General features: G+C 39.4%; 3 protein-coding genes across 3 annotated transcripts in view; 2 read left to right on the top strand and 1 right to left on the bottom strand.

Moving 5' to 3' along the window:
* LOC146391953 (uncharacterized) lies at positions 1 to 2,086 on the bottom strand. The gene is made up of 4 exons (XM_084939312.1): positions 1,882 to 2,086; positions 761 to 877; positions 565 to 686; positions 1 to 474 (listed from the first exon to the last, which is right to left on the bottom strand). The coding sequence occupies exons 1-4, from the start codon at positions 2,084 to 2,086 to the stop codon at positions 400 to 402; spliced, it is 519 nt and encodes a 172-aa protein (XP_084795438.1). The 3' UTR covers positions 1 to 399.
* A 6,968-nt stretch (positions 2,087 to 9,054) lies between these two features.
* Positions 9,055 to 18,083, top strand: LOC146391952 (uncharacterized). The gene is made up of 10 exons (XM_084944453.1): positions 9,055 to 9,141; positions 10,924 to 11,116; positions 11,883 to 11,979; positions 12,068 to 12,129; positions 12,395 to 12,509; positions 12,743 to 12,804; positions 13,368 to 13,470; positions 15,503 to 15,567; positions 16,652 to 17,276; positions 18,064 to 18,083. The coding sequence occupies exons 1-10, from the start codon at positions 9,107 to 9,109 to the stop codon at positions 18,081 to 18,083; spliced, it is 1,377 nt and encodes a 458-aa protein (XP_084800579.1). The 5' UTR covers positions 9,055 to 9,106.
* Positions 17,816 to 18,693, top strand: part of LOC146391951 (uncharacterized) — a 1,216-nt gene continuing 338 nt past the window's right edge. Inside the window, exon 1 of the mRNA XM_084939299.1 lies at positions 17,816 to 18,638. Within this exon, the coding sequence (XP_084795425.1) occupies positions 18,089 to 18,638 (550 nt within the window). The 5' untranslated portion in view covers positions 17,816 to 18,088. The remainder of the gene's footprint in view (positions 18,639 to 18,693) is intronic.

Here is an 18,693-nt window from a genome sequence, read left to right as displayed (position 1 = left end):
TTATTGCTGGAAGCACGATTGACAAAATAAAACTTACAAAAGGAAAACAAAACTCTAAACCGAGGTGCTGGAGGACTGGACATTACAAACACACAGCAGGTTGAAGGTACGACGCGACAGGGAGCACAGGAAAACACAGGGCTTAAATACACAGGGGAGTAATTAGGGAATGGGCAACAGGAGACACAGCTGGGAGAAATTAGGCTAACGAGACAGCGGAGAGGTAAAACTGAACACACTGACATGAGACATGAACTTTCAAAGTAAAACAGGAAATAAGAAACAAATCACAAAACCGCAAACATATACGCAGTCATCCAGGACACACACATACACACATATACATATATATACACATTCTCCACAGTTATGTGTTAAAAATACAGTAGATCAGGTCCATCAGTCAGAAACGGAGCCTGGAGACGTCTGAGACAAAGTTTTTGTAGCTCTTTGTCGACGTTCCTCATAATATTTCTAAAAAACAGAAAAGTGAGAAAACAAACATCGTTAGGCCAACAGTGTGATTTTGTGTGCTGAATCGTGTATATGTATGTGCGTGCGTACCTGCAGGTTGTCGTAGTGTTTCTGGCTGCAGCAGTGGACTTCCTTGGCGGTCTTCTCATTCAGGCAGAAAACAGAGCAGATGTTACAGAAAAATCCTGATTTAGGGACCACAAACTCCTGACCTGCAGAGAAGCAGAAACAGGGAGATTAGACAAGTATTAACAACAAATTTGAACTTAGAGTGTGTGCGTCTGACCGATGGGGCTGTTAGGGTTGAACTGAGGCAGTCTGAAATCTGCTACAACACACGGAGACTGAGAGCGAGATCGCTTTGCCTCAGGTCCGACAAGCTCCCTCCTGCGTTTACCCACAACTGAAAATGAAAAGAGCGACACGTTAATCATCAACAAATCTGCTACAGGAGCCACTGGGTTTATAAAATATTCAAACATTAAATTATAACTCAATAATTGAACAAATGATTTCGATTTACTTGAAAAGCTGAAACATTCATCGGCCACTTTATTAGGTACACCTGTTTGACTGCTCATTAATGTAACTCTCTAATCAGCCAATCACATGGCAGCAACTTAGTGATTTAGGTATGTAGACATGGTCAGATGACCTGCTGAAATTCAAACTGAGCATCAGAATGAAGAAGAAAAATAATTTAAGTCACTCAAACGTGGCATGTTTGCTGATCTTAGCATTTCAAAGACTGCTGATCTGCTGGGATTTCCCCACAGAAGCATCTCTAGGGTTTACATAAAATCGTCCGAAACAGAAAATATCCAGTGAGTGGCAGTTCCCTGGAGGAAATGCATTTTTGAGTTTAGAGGAGAATGAAATAACTGCTTCACGCTGATCGGAAGGCCAGAGCAAGCCAAACAACCACTTATTACAATGCACAAGAGTATCTCTGAACGCACAGCACATCCAACACTGAAGCAGATGAGCTACAGCAGCAGAAGACCACACTGGGTTCGACTTCTCTAAACTAAGAACGCAAAACTTAGGGTACAATTCACACAGGCTCAGCAACGCTGTAAAATAAAAACGCTGCCTGGTCTGTTGAATCTCAGTTTCTGCTGTGACATTAGGATGGTAGGGTCAGAAATCTTGGATCCATCCTGCCTTGTATCAAAATTTCAGGCTGGTGATGGTGTGGGATATAGTCATCGCACCAACGGAGCATTTTTTAAACACCACACATGTAAAATATATTACTGCCACCAGGCTGAATGTCTGTAGCACAGTGAGGAGCACAAATATGAGATCAGAGCCATAAAATATCACAACTTTTCTTTTTATATTCAGTTTACTGTGTTTTCGCTGTCAGAGCGGTGTATTTTGCTGATTTAAAGCAGCTCATTGTACCTTTAATGTCGGCCATGCTCCATCCATCATTCTCCTCTCCCTCCTGTGTCTCGTCATCAGGAGACTTGGGCTCTGGCTGCTGTCCAGCAGGGGCGGCTGCAGCATCGGGCTGGGTCACTGCTTCCTCCTCGGTCCTCTGGCTCTCCGCCTGGCAGTCACCTTTGGTCACTGCATCAGTCCATTCTGCGGTCTTCTTGGTTTTCATTTTGAGGTTAGTCACCAGAGTCTTGCAGATGCTGTTTCAGGCTCTTCAAACTGAATTTAAAAGCAAAGATGCCAGCAGGTTACCACGAAAAGAGGTTTGTTGTCACAAAATGTTAATGTGAAATAAGAAATTCCATTTCAAATTCCTAATCTAGAGTTGCTTATATCTAAATCACATTCTTCTCTTTTTGCATCTTTGGGAACTGTTTACTATAGACGACCTTGAGGAGTGTATGGTATATTTGACTCTGCCACTAAACCTGAAAAAGAAAGATACTCACGACTCAATACGTCCAGCTTTACTCCTATGAAGAGGAGAGAAAAAAGCACAAGGTCAGACAGACATGAAGACACTTTAAAGAAAATGAAAAAACACAGTGTAAAATAAATTTCCTCTTTTTCTCACTTCTGATTGTGGGACACACTTACCAAGCAGATAAATAGTCCTCTCCATCACCTGTGTTAATCCACCAGGTTCGGCCATCTCAATGCATATCTGAGAAAACAGAAAGGATATTTGAGCAACACAGTGGTACTCAATGGGTGTGCTGCAGGCACAATTTGTATTGTACAGGGCAATAAAGAATTTGTCCTGGCGAGTTTCTTTACTGCCCTGTACGATAGTACAAGGCAAAGAAAAAAAAATATCTTGGGTTCCAAGCATAGGCTTTTACCTGTCAGCACTGTGACGCAGGAGCTAATAAACAGTGGAAGGGGAATTCAGGTTGCGGCTAGCGCCGGCTACTAGTGATGGGTCGGTCGCTAACGAAATGGCTCTTAGAGCCGGGTCTTTGACGTGAACGACGCGAGCCGGCTCCTTATCGCGAGCCGTGGGTTTTTTTTCCCCTTTCTCTCACCCTCTCTCTCACACTTTTTGCGGCTTCACTCAGCATGCCAGCCTTGTGCTTTATGCTGGGAAGAGGGGCGGTAGTTGCACTCAGTAGCACAGGAACAGAGCAGGAGGGAGAGACAGAGAAAGAGAGCCAGGGACAACAAAGTCACATTAGAAAGGTATAGTAATCATCCACAACTATTTTCAGTTGCAGATGATAAAGGATTCAGAAAGTTTATACATACAGGTCCATATGACAGAGAATGTGCATCTTCTTTTTGTTTTCATATTATAATTTATATTTAATTGTGTTGTGATTTGCAGTGTTTTGTGTTGTTTCACTTTAAATTGGTTTAAAAGGAAAAAGATGAAAATTTAAATAGTTAAAAGTTGAACTGTGAGTAGTAGGTTTTTGTATTATATGATTTATTTATTACATTTTATGTGGCGTGAATAAATAAAAGTATATTTACGGTGGCCCCTAGAGACAAAGCACGTACAAACTTCAAATCACGTCCGAACCCTGAAGCACGTACAAACTCCAAAACACGTAAAAACATGTACAAACTCCAAAACACGTACAAACTCCAAAACACGTAAAACACGTACAAACTCCAAAACACGTACAAACTCCAAAACACGTAAAAACATGTACAAACTCCAAAACACGTACAAACTCCAAAACACGTACAAACTCCGAAGCACATAAAAACTCAAAACACGTACAAAAGACAACAGAAGTGCTCCAGGATGCTAGGGGCAGTGTTGAACTTTTGTTACCTCGTGGCTACACAAGCCAGCAAGTACCAACGACCGGATTTGGTGTGTGGTAATAACAGGTAAATGAACTTTTTTTAAAATTTTATTTGACTATATATGAATGCTTGTGTATAAATACACAAACAATACACATATGCTTTCATGCTTTCAATTGTGTAATTTAAGTGATCTAGGTAGCTCTGTTTTGGAAGGGTTAGGGTTTATGAAAGAGAACACAGTGATCCCTCCCCACCTCATCCGACGACTGGGTGGTTGGATAGAGGGCCACTGGAAATGCACGGGCCACCGCACGTCATGCGTAGTCCCCCATTCCCCTTCCCCGTCTCAGTCCTCCTCTTTCTTACCCTGAAGAGCGACCGTTTCGCCCCCAGGAGACCCTGAGACAGCACTTCTGGTCACTCCCCATTATATGGTACCCTTTATTTAGTGACTCTTTATGTCTTGTTTCTTTTTTTGAATTTTTACGGTCATTTATTATCTATTTATTTTCAATCTTTTATTGTGTGGATGCTTTAAGGCATCCACACTATTGAGTTCCTGTTTCTCTTTATTCTTTATACTTTATACTTTATTATTATTCTTCTAGTTGCTCCGTATTTCGCCGATTAACTACTTCCACAGTTTTTGTGCTATTTTCACCAAATTTTAAACTATTCTGCTATTTCTGCTATGATTTTTGCTATTTATTACTATTATACTTTTTAAAATATTAAGCTTTTTTCCTTTAATTTGTCCCATTGAAATGAATGGGAAACTTCCGCAATTCTGCTAAAACTTGCTCGTTTTTGAAACTTAACTACTTCCTCATACTTTCGCCTAGAACAACCATTCAAATTTTAAAATGTTCACAAATTATTGGGCTATTCATGTATGATTCAGCTTTTTCATATCTGTTACCGTTTTCATCTTATCCCTCTTCAAGTTTTGAGTTTCATCTTTTTGATTTTTCACAAAATACATGCGTTGTTATGGTTGCTATGCTCTTGGCTTCCAGTGTGCCACTGAAGGTTTCGCAGTCTTCTCTTCATGTCCGAACAACTTCTTGCTACTTGCTCAATTTTCACTCAACTTCCACAAATTATACATCAAAACGTAGGTATTTTTGCTGGCTTTCAGAAAATGTCACTATCATTGTTGTGGGATTTATAAAATTTTGGCAAATCTCCTCAGACCAACACAAGGTCTCAAAACTCTCCATAGAAAGTCAATGGAGAGTTTGTTCAAAATCACCGCTTGATTTCTGTAATGAGAGGCATATTCGAATCGTCATATCTCCTTAACGAATCGAAGTTCAAACATGAGGCTTGTCCCCGTATATCTTCAGACACTCCTGACGCTCACAATTCAAGAATTTTTTTTCTCACCTATTACCGTTCTGAGATGAGTTGGACTTGTTTGAGGGTAGGAAATTCGTCCTTCGCTCAGATTTCTTCAGATTTCAAACTCTGGAAATGAACCACTTTTTTCTCTCGTCATATCTTTTTTTTGGATTTCCACAGAGACCTGAAAATTTCCATGACTGTTCACCAAAGCCTGCTGTCTCTTACGGTGAAAGAATGATATCGATACTCCAAATAGATTTCGAGTTACAAAGCGTTGTTTGAGGGCAGGTCAAGGCAGTTTTTGCTTCGGCTCTACTCAGTTATGGTGCATTACAAGTCAAATATCTTTAATAATTCATATTTTAATGATAAATTGTCAACACTTGAAGATTCCCCCATCTCTTCTGAACAAAACGGTGTAAGAATGACCGTTCTAGCCCCTACGGTTAGGAAATTATGGTCATTTGTTTGAGGGGAGTCGTCATTATGAGAAATAGACTGCAAAAATCCTGTGTCTCTCTGTGCTGCGTGCACCTGTTTTGGCGGGAAAAAGTGCACAGGCTCTCTGATTGGTGGATTCAAATTCAGCAGCTCCCAGGCTGCTTGACTGAAAACTTGCTTCTCTCTCCCTGTGTGTGTGTGTGTGTGTGTGTGTGTGTGTGCTACAGAGAGAGAGAGAGAGAGAGAGAAAGCCTTTTTATGGGATGATCTCATTGTAAGATTCAAATTCAATATATTTAGACTGGTTGACTGAATTGGATCTTGTGTGTGTGTCTCTCTGTGCATGTGTGTTTCCTTATGTGACAATTTTTTGTGATTGTGTGGCTGTTATATATTTTTTTGCTGATTTTTTTCATTTAGCAAGTATATTTGAGGGACCCTCAGCATGTTCAGCATTTTTTCAGCTGTCCATTTTGCTTTTCCAATTTTTCTGTTTAAGTTATTACTATTGTGCTAAATCATACTATTTCTGCTATTTTATAAGATTTGTGCCAAATATAGTATTTCTGATTAATTATAATTTTTCTACCAAATCATAGTACAGTATTTTTGCTTTTTATAGGATTTTTATAGGATATTTATATTGCTTAATATAGTATTTCTGCTTTTTATAGGATTTGTGCTTAATATAGTATTTCTGCTAAATTATAGTATTTCTTCTTTTTATAGTATTTGTGCTAAAACATAGTATTTCTACTAAATGTAGTATTTATGCTTAATCATACTATTTCTATATATTTCTGCCAGGTCCCCAGGCAGCCAATCCTCTGTGAGGACTGAGTCATTCAAATTTTCAAATCAGGCTTCCCAGCCAATCATATATGTGGGCTGAGGCATTCAAATTTGCATATTGGGGCCTTCATGGCTTCTAAGCCAGCCAATCATATCTGAGGGCTGAGGAATTCAAATCCACAAATCAGGGCCTGCACGGCTTCCCAGCCAGCCAATCATATATGTGGGCTGAGGCATTCAAATTTGCATATTGGGGAATTCGTGGCTTCTAAGTCAAGAAGTCAACCATGTCATATATCTCTAAAAATTCATATTTTAATGATAAATTGTCAACACTTGAAGATTCCCCAATCTCTTCTAAACAAAACGGTGTAAGAATGACCGTTCTGGCCAATACAGTTAGGAAATTATGGCCATTTGTTTGAGGGGAATCCTCATTATGAGAAATAGACTACAAAAATCCTGTCTCTGTGCTGCGTGTGTGCACCTGTTTTGGCGGGAAAAAGTACACAGCCTCTCTGATTGGTGGATTCAAATTTAGCAGCTCCCAGGCTGCTTGACTGATATAGAAACTTGCTTCTCTCTCCCTGTGTGTGTGTGTGTGTGTGTGTGTTTGTTTTTCGTTTTAGGAGGACAATTTTCAAGACAAATCAAAGAGCTATGAGGACCCTCTGTTACAGGAGGACATTTTGCTGTCCTCATAAAATTGACCTTTTAAAATAGTTTCTGGGCATGTTTTAATACCCAAAAAGTGTTTTTCTCAAAAGTCTTTGTAAACCAAAAACTTGACATATGTTGTATATTTGTGTGTCCGCCACTGCCCCCTGTCGGTTGGAGTTGTCCCCGCATGCCGCACACACAAGCGCGGGAAATTATACACATCGCGCGAAATTGGAAGCTGCGCATGCACATTTTAGCATTACCCATTTAGACTGACTGATTGGGCGCTTCTTATTCATCCATCAATTTTGGCAGAGTTTTGACACGCTTTGGAGAAAAGGTAAGAAGGTAATTATAAAACTTTTAAAAGACGGACGTTCTGACAGACACAGTGCTTCAGAGTAGGCACAGCCATGGTGAGGCGGCAGGTGAGGGAACGACGACGAGGTACGGTGGAAAGCATACGGCGGAGAGCGCACCGCGGGGACCGGACCACGACGAGCGGACGGCGGAGAGCGCACCGCGGGGACCGGACCACGACGAGGTGAGGACGGCGGAGCGGGCCGGAGCACGCGGAACGGTTCACGGAGGTCACAGCAACACGCGGGGCGGGGATTCCCGGACTGTCCCAAGCACCGGGATTGTTTTTTTTTTACCCTGGCCTAATCTCATCACTTGTTTCAAGGTAAGAAATTACACAAGTGTGTGATGTTTCACTGAGTTTGAAAGAAGACCTTTTTCACTACAAGATCATTTGTTTAATGTAAAATGGCTGCTACTACTACAACTACTATAAGTACTACTTCTGTAACTAGTAACTACTACTAGTACTACTACCTATTGTACTAATGGTAGGAGTAGTAGTAGTTGTAGTAGATGCAGTTGTAGTAGCAGTAGTACTCACACCTGTCACACCTGTCTTTTTTGTGGTAGTTGGAGCTGTTTTCCTCCTGTTCTGTTTTGAGATGATTATTTAAGATATTAAAAGATGATCTTTGCCCAAATACCAAGGAAACATTGGAAGGCAAATACAAATAAACTTTTTTAGATTTATGAAATTAAATTGAGACAGTATTGATGTCACTCTGCACACATTTGTTTATAAAATATTGTAAAAAAACAAACAAAAAAACATTATTTTTGTTTTGCTCTCTTATAGTTGTGTTGATGAAGCACATTATTCCTGAGAGATCTAAAGCTTAGTTTGACAGACAGGTTTAGGCTAAGTCAGAGTTAGGCTTTAGTTAAATTAGGACATTTAAGTATCTTTAATATCTGCAAGTGCATGCTTTCTGTTAAAACAACTCAGACATCAGCCTTGTCTGTGTCTGTTATGTGAATGTAATGAAAGCATAGAACTCAATTGAAACAGTTTCAGTATCCATGCTATTAGTGAAATAAGAAAAATTGGGTGGAGCATGTCAGATACTTGACTTAATCAACACAGGTGGAACACAGTCAAGTTAATCTGCACAAATACAGCCTCGCCCCCATCCATTTATCTGTTAACCAGAATCCCTCCAGCACTCATCACCAAACTAAAATAACCTTAAACTAATAATACGCTAACATGGGGGGTGCTTCTCATTCAGGCTTTACTAATGCTCTTGTAAGCATAAAGGCTTGAAGTTTTGATGTTGTTTACATTTTTATCTTAATTTCCTTAGCAAATCATGTCACGGAGAACCACTCCCCTTCAGGATGCCATTAATCACATCCTTGCAAGAAGAGACAAGAATTCAATGTTAGAAATCAAATTTATTAATTCAGTTAAAGGTGAGTGACTTTGACACACTGCAGGCTAGACTGAGGGGTTACGCATCACCAGTGGTGACCTGTACAAACATCAATATAAATTAAAGTTAAAGGTATTTTAATAATAATTTAGTTATTAGCGAGCCTGGCTATTTATGTTTTCTGCACTTGGACATGTTTTCTTTATTATATATGTAGAATTGAAAAAAAGCACAACATTGCATACTTGCAATTTACAGATATACATATTTAATGAATTGATTATTTGCAGTGCTGCCACGCCTGTGTCTCTAATATGGTTGTGTCTTCAGGTCGTGGCATCTTCACTTTAGCCAATTTCAAACAAGGAGACTTTGTGGTCGAGTATAAAGGGGAGCTTATTGATGCAACTGAAGCTGAACACAGATGTAACCTGTACCCCAGCGCATGTTCAGTCTTCATGTTTGAATTCATATGGAAGCAGAAGACATTGTGGTAAATTCAAAATGACTGAATGTTTACATTTCTATTGCAAGGTCAGGATTTCTGAAGCAAACATCTCATATTGCTCTTTAACGAGTCCTTACCTCTAGTACCCGGCCCCGTCAGTCCCCAGAATCTATAGAAGGGGGAGTGACGGACCCGTGGAATAGCGGGATCTCATTCTTACTAAGGCTCCGTCATTTCCCGGTGACCCTGTGGTCCCCGGGAACTCGCGGTACTGGGGACTGACGGGACTCCCACATATGCTGAGGGCCCGTTAGTCCCCGTATTCAGCCTGTGTGTGCCTTCTCTAATACACACTCACGGGCGTAATGTACGGGGTTAGAGGGGTAATAATATAAGCCTACATTTTACAGCTAAGACAGTGTGCTCACGCTGCTGTGAAGATTTAAAATATAATATAGAGATAGAGAAAATAATAAGAGAAAATTCAAATGGCCAGGGCTGAATGAGCGGCCCTGTGTGTGCGCATTTGGCACATGTGGACACGGAGACTCGTGCACTGTTATACTGCGTCCAAAACTACTGTATAATATGTACAATGCCAAAATAGTACATGTCAAGTGTTCTCTGTCTGTGAGGTAGGTAGATGGATAGGTAGGTAGGTAGATGGATGGCTTGATGGATAGGTGAAAAACCTTTCAACACAAAAAATAAAGAACATTTCATTAATCATTCAGATAAATTAAATGCATTATACAGAAGACAAATGAAATAAAAATATACACTTCAGTAAAGCCACTTTTGTCTAAACTATCATTTATCCTAGTTTTAGTTTTACATTCATTAGTTTTTAAATCAGAGGTGAGTAATTTCAAACAACGAAGATGAAATAAACTGTGGTCTACCTTGCATTTTTTACACTTTCTGTAACAATTACATTTTTAAAGTATACATTTTAGAGTTTACAAATATTTTAATAAAGACTTTAACCAAGGATTTTCTTTTACAAAGAATTATTTTCCTTAAATTAAACCAAACATATTTACACTAGTTTTAAGATTTAACCAAGGATTTGGGGTAATTACTTTTAGTATTAATTAACATAAATGTGTGGGAAACACTATCTACATAAACAATTTATTCAAACTTAAACATTTATTTTAATATCAATATAATTTTTTAAACTTAAATGCAGTAACTATTTCCCAAAGCATAAATACATTTCCACAATTGAGCTTCCATAGTTCCCAAACATATAAGCAGCAAATATGAGTCCGAGCTTACCGACAGCCCGTCTAACTCAAAGGCTTCCTCACAGTGGAAAGTGGATTGTGCTTGGTTTGCTGTCCTCTCAGTATGTCGCACTCGGGTCAAATGACTGCTGCATGCATTTTAAGGTCTACTAGGCACGCCCGCCCTTGATTGCTCTAATTCAACTCACCTGGCGGAGCAGTGCGCACCAGGCTGCGCTTAGCTGTAGATTGCACAAGGTCTAATCAGCGGCCACGCACAAGCAGCAGCACAGAGCAGGTAGTGGGCAAGAGGAGGAAGAGAAGAGAAGAGTAACAGCCACACCCACACCTACTAGGTCAGCGCGACAGTACAACAAAACCACGTTTAAGCTCTAAGCACAAGTAGAAGCGCAAACACTTATCTCAGTCAGAAAGCAACGCGTCCTTGACTGATGGACCCTCTTTAACTTATCAACTATGCATTTAACAACTAAACTTGTATTGGATGTTGTGTTTGTGTTGGTGCTTAAAAATTATAGTATAGTTCATAGGCGTGTCACTATAAATGTTTGTTTAATGTATGTTTCCAAATTTGCAGTATTGATGGAGCACTTGAAGATGGGTCATTTGGGCGACTAGTAAACGATGAACACAGGACACCAAATTGCAGAATGAAGTTGATTGAAGCAGAAGGGAAGCCACATCTCTGCCTTTTTGCACTGAAGGAAATTGCGGCAGGAAGTGAAATTACTTATGACTATGGTGGGAAAGAATGGCCCTGGCGGAAAAAGGTGGGTCATTTAAAAAAAAATTTTCCCCCTATGAATTGTTGTTTAAAACCTACATATCTAGATGTCACAATTAGGGCTGCAACTAACGATTATTTCAATAATCGATTAGTTGTCGATTAATCGATTAGTTGTTTCAGCCCTAGTCACAATATTTAAATGTCCTCTTGGTGGTATTCAATCTGGTTTAACTAAATCTTGAATTTGTATGACTTTCCCAAGTGATGATTGCAAGCTTATCTGTTTTGTGTCCCCTCCACAAGTGTGTTTTACTGAGTGGCCACACACTGGAGGTGAAACAGTGAAAGCATCAGTTTGAGCTCAGATGTCATTATGAGGCTGATGGACAGTGTCCTTGAAAACCTTGGGTTTTTCTGTGTCAGACATATACATGCACCTTTTACTCACAGTCACTTTAGCTTCTTAGTATTGTCTTACTTTGGCTTCACTTAACTAGGTAAGGGTTAATCACTCTGTTTCCTTGCAGTTAGGGTGAGAGTTAGAACTGTATTTAACTGAAGGTGAAACAGAAAATGCTTACCTATGTGTGTGTGTCTGACACAGACAAACTCAAGGTATGTGAGAACACTGTCCTGACATCTGAGCTCAAACTGAGTCTTTCACTGTTTCATCTCCAGTGTTTGGCATACTCAGAAAAACACACGGGTTGAGGGGACACTGGTTAGAAAAGACCACTCGTAGTGGATTAAATACATTTCCACTGTAGCTGCCAGATGTTTACAATATTTGTTCTACTTTTCATACCCAGCTAAAGATCGCAAGCATCCCTTCTGGTCAACAGTGTGTTGCAGAGCCTATTGCCCATGACGTGGAGCACCATGTGATCTCTACAGACTCATTCACAGGTGAGTCCCTGCTTGAGTAAGCACTACCTGTTAAACCCTGGGGTCTTGCAAAGCACTATGCCTCCATGTCTTGTGTTCTCTTCTACAGACAGAGAATTAAGAGCAGAGTGTCAGTCATCTAGACCTACAGCAGACAACTCTGAGCATGAGGTTAGCATGGATTCATCTGTTTACTAAAGATTGTATCAATGTGTAGTTTGGTAAATAGTGTGGTTTATAAAGATCATGTTTATCAATTGATTACAATTATACTGCATGTACAGTCTTTAAATCATTGTAAGTACAGGTAGTCATCATTTAACATTGCATTTCCCTCTCAACATCATTTGGGTGTTTTAAGGTTTGACTGAGAGTGTCCCTCTTGATCAGATGGACACTGTACCATTGATGCTTGTTCATCTTTGCATCTTTTTAGGTGCATTCTGTTGGAGGTCAGCGTGGCACTTCTTCTCTGAAAGAGTTAATTGGTGAAGTTGGTGTCCAGTATCAGGAGTTGTCACCCCAAGCGTTCTCAGAAGAACTTACCAGTGGTCAGTTTTGAGTAAATGTTGTTAACTTCTGGCAATGCATGACATGCCTGAAGGTTTGCTGCATGAAAAATGTGCCAGTATTGGGACATTTCTGATGATTCTATAGTGTCTTGATGGATATTTTGAGTAGAATTGTAACAGTCAGGGATGTGAATTGATTGCGTTATGCGTAGATGTGTTTTTTTGACTTAACGAAAGTCAAGCACTGAATCTCCTTGTGTTCCCTTGTACAGAGAGCAAATCGAAAGAGGTGCCACAATCATCCAGAGCTGTGCCTAATGACTCTGCTTGTGAGGTGAGTTGAACTTGACCTTTGTTTTAAAATTGACCAATGGTTAGAAGTGTTACGGTGTTTACATGAAACTCCATTTTGAGTATTTTAGCAAACATCTGGCAGCGGTGGTGGAAATGTCCTCTATTTAGAACAGGAGGTCTTTTCTAACCACAGTGTCCCCTTAACAAGTGTGTTTTACTGAGTGGCCACACACTGGAGGTGAAACAGTGAAAGCATCAGTTTGAGCTCAGATGTCATTATGAGGCTGATGGACAGTGTCCTTGAAAACCTTGGGTTTTTCTGTGTCAGACATATACATGCACCTTTTACTCACAGTCACTTTAGCTTCTTATTTTACTTTTGCTTCATCTAAATAGATTCCCCTCTCTCTAACTCACAAATCTCAGGAATTGAATAGATATGCTTCACTATTTTATCTAAAAAGTAACTCCTATCACCCTTTCCATCTCTCCTGAAGGATTGGTAGAAAATATGTAAAACGGTCAAACATTATTTTTAATTCGTCATAAAATATTTGGGTAACAATGTTTTATGTTTCATTTCATGTTTTTAATTTTTTCCAGTGTACAATTCATAGGCTGGTATTTGAATCGGTGAAACTTGACAAATGCGGGATATGCCATTCACCTTTGACAGCTATCAGATGGCACGGTCTAAGATGCAAGCGTAAGTGTATTATTTATCTTGTGTTAATTAATGCATTTTTTCACTATACCATAAGTTACCATGAGTCAGGTCTACATTTTCATATGTAAAGAATAAAAAAAAATCACTTCAAAGTTTTATCAATTCAAACCATTGCAATGATACACAGTGTAATGGCAGATACTATCACATATCATGCATTTGAGTTTGTCTGCTTAGTGTGGCAGAGAACAGAGAGCATACTGTAATAATGTATATTGCCCTCTTACTCTTTGTTGATTAGACTGTTGAACTTTACAACTTTAAATCTTTGTTTCACTCTTTCAACATCAAGCTCATATAAGCTAAATAAGCATCTCACCGCGCGCAAGGCATGCCGGTCCGGGTCAAGGGTCACGACTACCCAGCGTGCATCGTAAACAGTAAACACGGCCGCGTGTGATAGCGATATTGAATATTTTGAGCGTCCTAAAGTCAATGTTTTAAAAGAATTTGGTACGAAACGGGGATACAGTGCTGCTGGGAAGAGAAAGAAAGAACTCGTGGCCCTCTCTTGGGCGTTTTCACTACAAAAAGCCCCTATAGTTTTAACAAAACAGCAGGAGCGGGAGGCTATGCTACCTTGGATATAAGTCTCTGCTCGAGATCGAGACTGACAGTTGTCAGATGACAATTCCAGATCCCTTAGAGCTGAGAGAAGGTTGGTACAATGAATCGACAGCTGCAAATAAACTTTCACTTTCAAAGCCTCATATCCGGAGCCATCAGCCTCTGTGGTGCCCGGAGACGCTCGTGCGGGGTTTGGCCACTGACGTCTGGCAACCCTGGCACAGCACTTCCCCGTAGGCCTATATCCATGGATGTATTAAAAGAACCAAGCCTATATCTGACGGAGAAGTATAATTCAGCCTTTACATCGTGGGTAGTGGTGTACTCTGACCCGGCCGCGCCGTGCATGCGTACTGAAAATGCTGATTTAGCTTATTTGTGATGTTACAATGCAAAAACCACAGTTCCTGATTTGATCTGTTATATAAAGATAAAGCAAAATGCACAAATGTTTAATTATATTTAAGAGAGTATCAACATGTATGAAGTAAACTGCCCTCAAGTCTGTTTGTCATTCTGTAATTACACATATACACACAAACTTGGAAGATGATGTTTGATGATAATAAACCCTTTGAGTAAACATTGCATCAAACTTGCAAACTTCTTACAATGTCAATATAGGAAGCCCAATAAGGTACTGGGTCTGATTAATCCAGACCTATTCCAATAGATCAATCAGGCAATTTGCAATACAAATGCTTGATGGTGTCTCTACACATTTTCAATGACTTTTTAGTAGAAGTCCTTTTCATCTCAATCCTTATTAATTAATGTAGGATAAACATTTTAGCTTTTCTGTTTCTCATTAGATCATTCTGCCAGAAGTCTTTGAGCCAAGAATGCATTCTGAAACATGGCCTATGTGGCCCATAATGAGTAGTTTGGTCAGGTCAATTTAAGATAAGATATCCTTTATATCTATATATATATATATATATATATATATATATATATATATATATATATATATATCTATATCTATATATATATCTATATCTATATATATATCTATATCTATATATTTTTATCTATATATATATCTATATCTATATATATATCTATATCTATATATATATCTATATATCTATATCTATATCTATATATATATATCTATATATCTATATCTATATATATATATATAGTTTACTAATTAGTCTGTTTTTAAAATAACAATGTTTTATATCTCAAATCTGATGAAAAAAATTGATTATTAGGATGATGCAGTATATCATATTCATAAGTTTAAAATGTGTCTTAAACTTAAAAAAAAAATCTGCTTTTTATTCTGAATTATGCGTTGGTTTTAAATTCACTTTATGCTTGTTTATATTTAGTGGTCTTAGTGAATATAATTTGTGATGTGTGGGATCGCTACTTTTTAAATTATAACTTAATGAATCATTGGTTGTTGTCTAATGCTGTGGTTTCTTTGTATTTGTAGAATGCCGTTGTGTGTGGCATAAGATCTGCCTCCAGACATCTTCAGAAGACTGGGATATGTCCGACGTAAGTGTACAGTGAAATTCAACCTGGAAAGACTCAGATACGGAGAAAGAATTAGACATGCTTTATTGAACATTAAATATTTGGCGGTCAGACCCCGGCGGGAAAACTGTTGATAAAAACATTGCTGATTGAAGTAGGAGGTCTTCCCCCGGGGTCTGGACACTGGTGGTGGTATGGAGGCAGGGGGCAAGCATGGGGGTGCAGGGGTGGTGGAGGGATGCGAAAACGCTGAGAGGCAGAGCTGTGGGTGAAAGAGCTTAAATGCCCGGATGCTGAATGGAGGCGTAGGTGCGAGGGAGCTCCGGATTGGCTGCGCCGGAGTGAGCAGCTGAAGGGAGTTGAGATGATGATGATGATGATGGAGACGATGTGCAGGTGTGTCTCCCAGGTTGAATTTACGCAGGCTTCATTATAATATAGTTAATATTGACGTAGATGCAGTTTGTGAAGATTGCCACATGTTGCTTGCTCTTCCTTTTTCTTTCATCACAAAATTATAAGGATAATCAGTTTTGTAAGTGTTGTCTCAGATAGAGAATTGAAAGCAGAGAGATTTTGGACTGGATAGAGTGTAGAAGTTATGTGAGAGAGGCCAGAAATAAATAAACACATTGTAAAAATATTACTTAGATTTTATTATAATCCTTTGTAAAAAAACAACAACAAAAAAACAGTTTCATACAATCTAGTCTCAAAGGTTTTACAAATTTTGATCTGTGGGGGTCATTGTGGGAGGGGCTCTGGGACCAGGTTAGGGCTGGTGTCTTAGTTTTTTTGTTTTGTGTTTGTTTTTTTTGTTAATGTCATTGTTCAAAAAATATAAATTGGATATTAGAAATGGGACAAATATCAAAAAAGTACTGAATCGATCACAGATTGCAAATTGATCAAGCAGAATCAAAATACTTGCACAAAATACATATCTGCTGCACATTTTCTTCTTTAAATCAGGAGGTATTTCTTAGTACTTTTAAGACATCTAGAGACTTTGGTTTACGTCCCGAGCTCTGTGACGTGAACAATTTAGCATTTATCCTTCCCATGTTTATTTCTGTTATTTAATCTATGCTGTATTTACGAACAGGGTGATGTCTCATCTGATGAAGAATACATCCCAAATTCTGCATCAGATTCAGAAAGCTCAGGAACAGAGTTGTCTATTGAGTTACCTGGACCATCAAAAAACTCCCATGCTGCTAGCATGCCTGATTTATGCGTTACTTTTGCTGAAAAAGAACAGACCATGGATGTTAAGAACAACTTTGAGCACATTTTGAATGATCTTGAAACTACTGATGATCTTCATCCCGACCAAGAACCAGACAGCTCAGAGTCATGCCAGCAGAAAACAAAAGATGCATGTAGCGAAAAGAGTACTGTGGATATTAGCCAAAATGAATCCCCAACCAAGTCAACAAAATTAATCAAAAGCACAGTCAATTTTTGTTTTGTGTGTGGAAAAGCTCAAACAAAATTTGCACGTCATCTGGAGACGCATGTAAATGAAAATGCTGAAGTCACCCAGGTGCTTCAGTTACCCAAATCATCAAAGGACAGAAAAGTTCATCTTGAAAGGTTACGAAACCTTGGTAACTTCAAGCACAACTCTGCTGTTAAAACCACAGGATCAGGTTGTCTTAAAGTGAAAAGGATCTCAAAAAAGAGCAGCAGCAGCGCTGAGACATACGAGTACTGCTTATACTGTAAGGGTATGATATCCAGAAAAGAAGTTTCTCGGCATATGAAAAGATGTGCTTTAAGACCAGAGAATAATGCTGAAGAGAAGCTGAAAGATAGAGTCTTTGGTATAGCATCTACTCAATCCACAATGTCTCAGCCAATTTCAAGTGAACTCTACTCAGTACTGGGCAAGATGCACAAGGATGATGTGTCTAGTGCAATAAGGAATGATCATTATATTATGCAGTTGGCTCAGTCTCTTTTTAATAAGCATGGAAGTGACAGATCAAAGCATGAGTATATAAGACAGAAAGTAAGGGAACTTGGGAGATTACTTGTGACTTTGCGTCACACAACAAGAATCCATAATATGGAAGAGGCAATAAAACCAGCCAACTTCTTTATTCTTACTAATGCTGTCAAGAGAGTTTCAGGTTTTGATACTGAAACCAGCACATTCAAAGCCCCAAGTTTGGCCCTGAAGCTTGGACATTCTCTCAGAAAAATAAGTGATATTATCATGTGTCGTGCTCTCACGGAAGAGGATCAAGAGGCGATCGATTCAATCAGGAGGTTTCACACACTTCATGAAACAAAGTAGTCTGAATTAGTTTCCCATTCAGCCTTATAAAACCTGAGTGAGGCAAAATACAACAAGGTCGACAGCCTTCCACTGACCAGAGATGTTCAGAAGCTGCAGTTATATCTTGGTCAGCAAGTGGAATCGGCTAGGGAGAAACTAGGTGATAACCCAACAGCAGGAACTTATGCAGCACTAGCAAAGGTGATCCTTTGTCAAGTGATTTTGTTCAACAGGAGGAGGGAAGGTGAAGTAGCACGTATGACTGTCAAAAATTTTGAAGATCGTGACATGTCCAAACTAAACGATGACATCAGCTCTGGGCTTACAGAAGTTGAGAAAAGGCTTTGCCAACAGTTTGCCAGAGTGGAACTGAAGGGGAAAAAAGGACGAAAGGTGGCTGTGATCCTGACTTCTGATATGACCGATAACCTGTCACTCCTCGTTAGTAAGAGGAAAGAGTGCGGGGTATCTGAAAACAATATGTACCTTTTCGCCATTCCTTGTAGTGATGGTCACTACAGAGGGAAGTTTGGTCAGTTTGCAGATGCTTGCGGAGCTGAACATCCTCAGAACCTCAGATCAACTAACCTTCGCAAACAGATTGCCACGATAAGCCAAGTCATGAACTTGAAAGATAATGAACTAGACCAGCTGGCCGATTTCCTCGGCCATGACATTAGGGTCCATAGAGAATACTATCGACTGCCCCAATCAACAATTCAGCTGGCTAAGATCTCCAAGTTGCTCATGGCCATGGAGAAGGGAAGTGTGAAGGATATTCAAGGAAAAACTCTGGATGAAATTGGTGGTATGCATGGTTTATATGTTGTTAAATCGGCTTGGTGTTTGTGAATATGGTTGGT

Source organism: Perissodus microlepis, chromosome 2, assembly GCF_051167445.1.
Source record: "Perissodus microlepis isolate ML-2025 ecotype Zambia chromosome 2, ASM5116744v1, whole genome shotgun sequence".
NCBI lineage: Eukaryota > Metazoa > Chordata > Actinopteri > Cichliformes > Cichlidae > Perissodus > Perissodus microlepis.
Note: the sequence above shows the minus strand (reverse complement) of the source record. Positions and strands in the feature narration are given on the sequence as shown.

What these genes read in the sequence shown, in the direction of transcription:
- LOC146391953 (XM_084939312.1), bottom strand. Translation starts at nt 2,086, where the DNA reads ATGAAAACCAAGAAGACCGCAGAATGGACTGATGCAGTGACCAAAGGT. An exon ending in CAACCCTAACAGCCCCATCG is followed by an intron (nt 687 to 760) that starts GTCAGACGCACA and finishes GCTTCTCTGCAG; the next exon opens with GTCAGGAGTTTGTGGTCCCT. An exon ending in AACACTACGACAACCTGCAG is followed by an intron (nt 475 to 564) that starts GTACGCACGCAC and finishes TCTGTTTTTTAG; the next exon opens with AAATATTATGAGGAACGTCG.
- LOC146391952 (XM_084944453.1), top strand. Translation starts at nt 9,107, where the DNA reads ATGTTTGAATTCATATGGAAGCAGAAGACATTGTG. An exon ending in TGGAAGCAGAAGACATTGTG is followed by an intron (nt 9,142 to 10,923) that starts GTAAATTCAAAA and finishes CCAAATTTGCAG; the next exon opens with TATTGATGGAGCACTTGAAG. An exon ending in CTCTACAGACTCATTCACAG is followed by an intron (nt 11,980 to 12,067) that starts GTGAGTCCCTGC and finishes TCTCTTCTACAG; the next exon opens with ACAGAGAATTAAGAGCAGAG.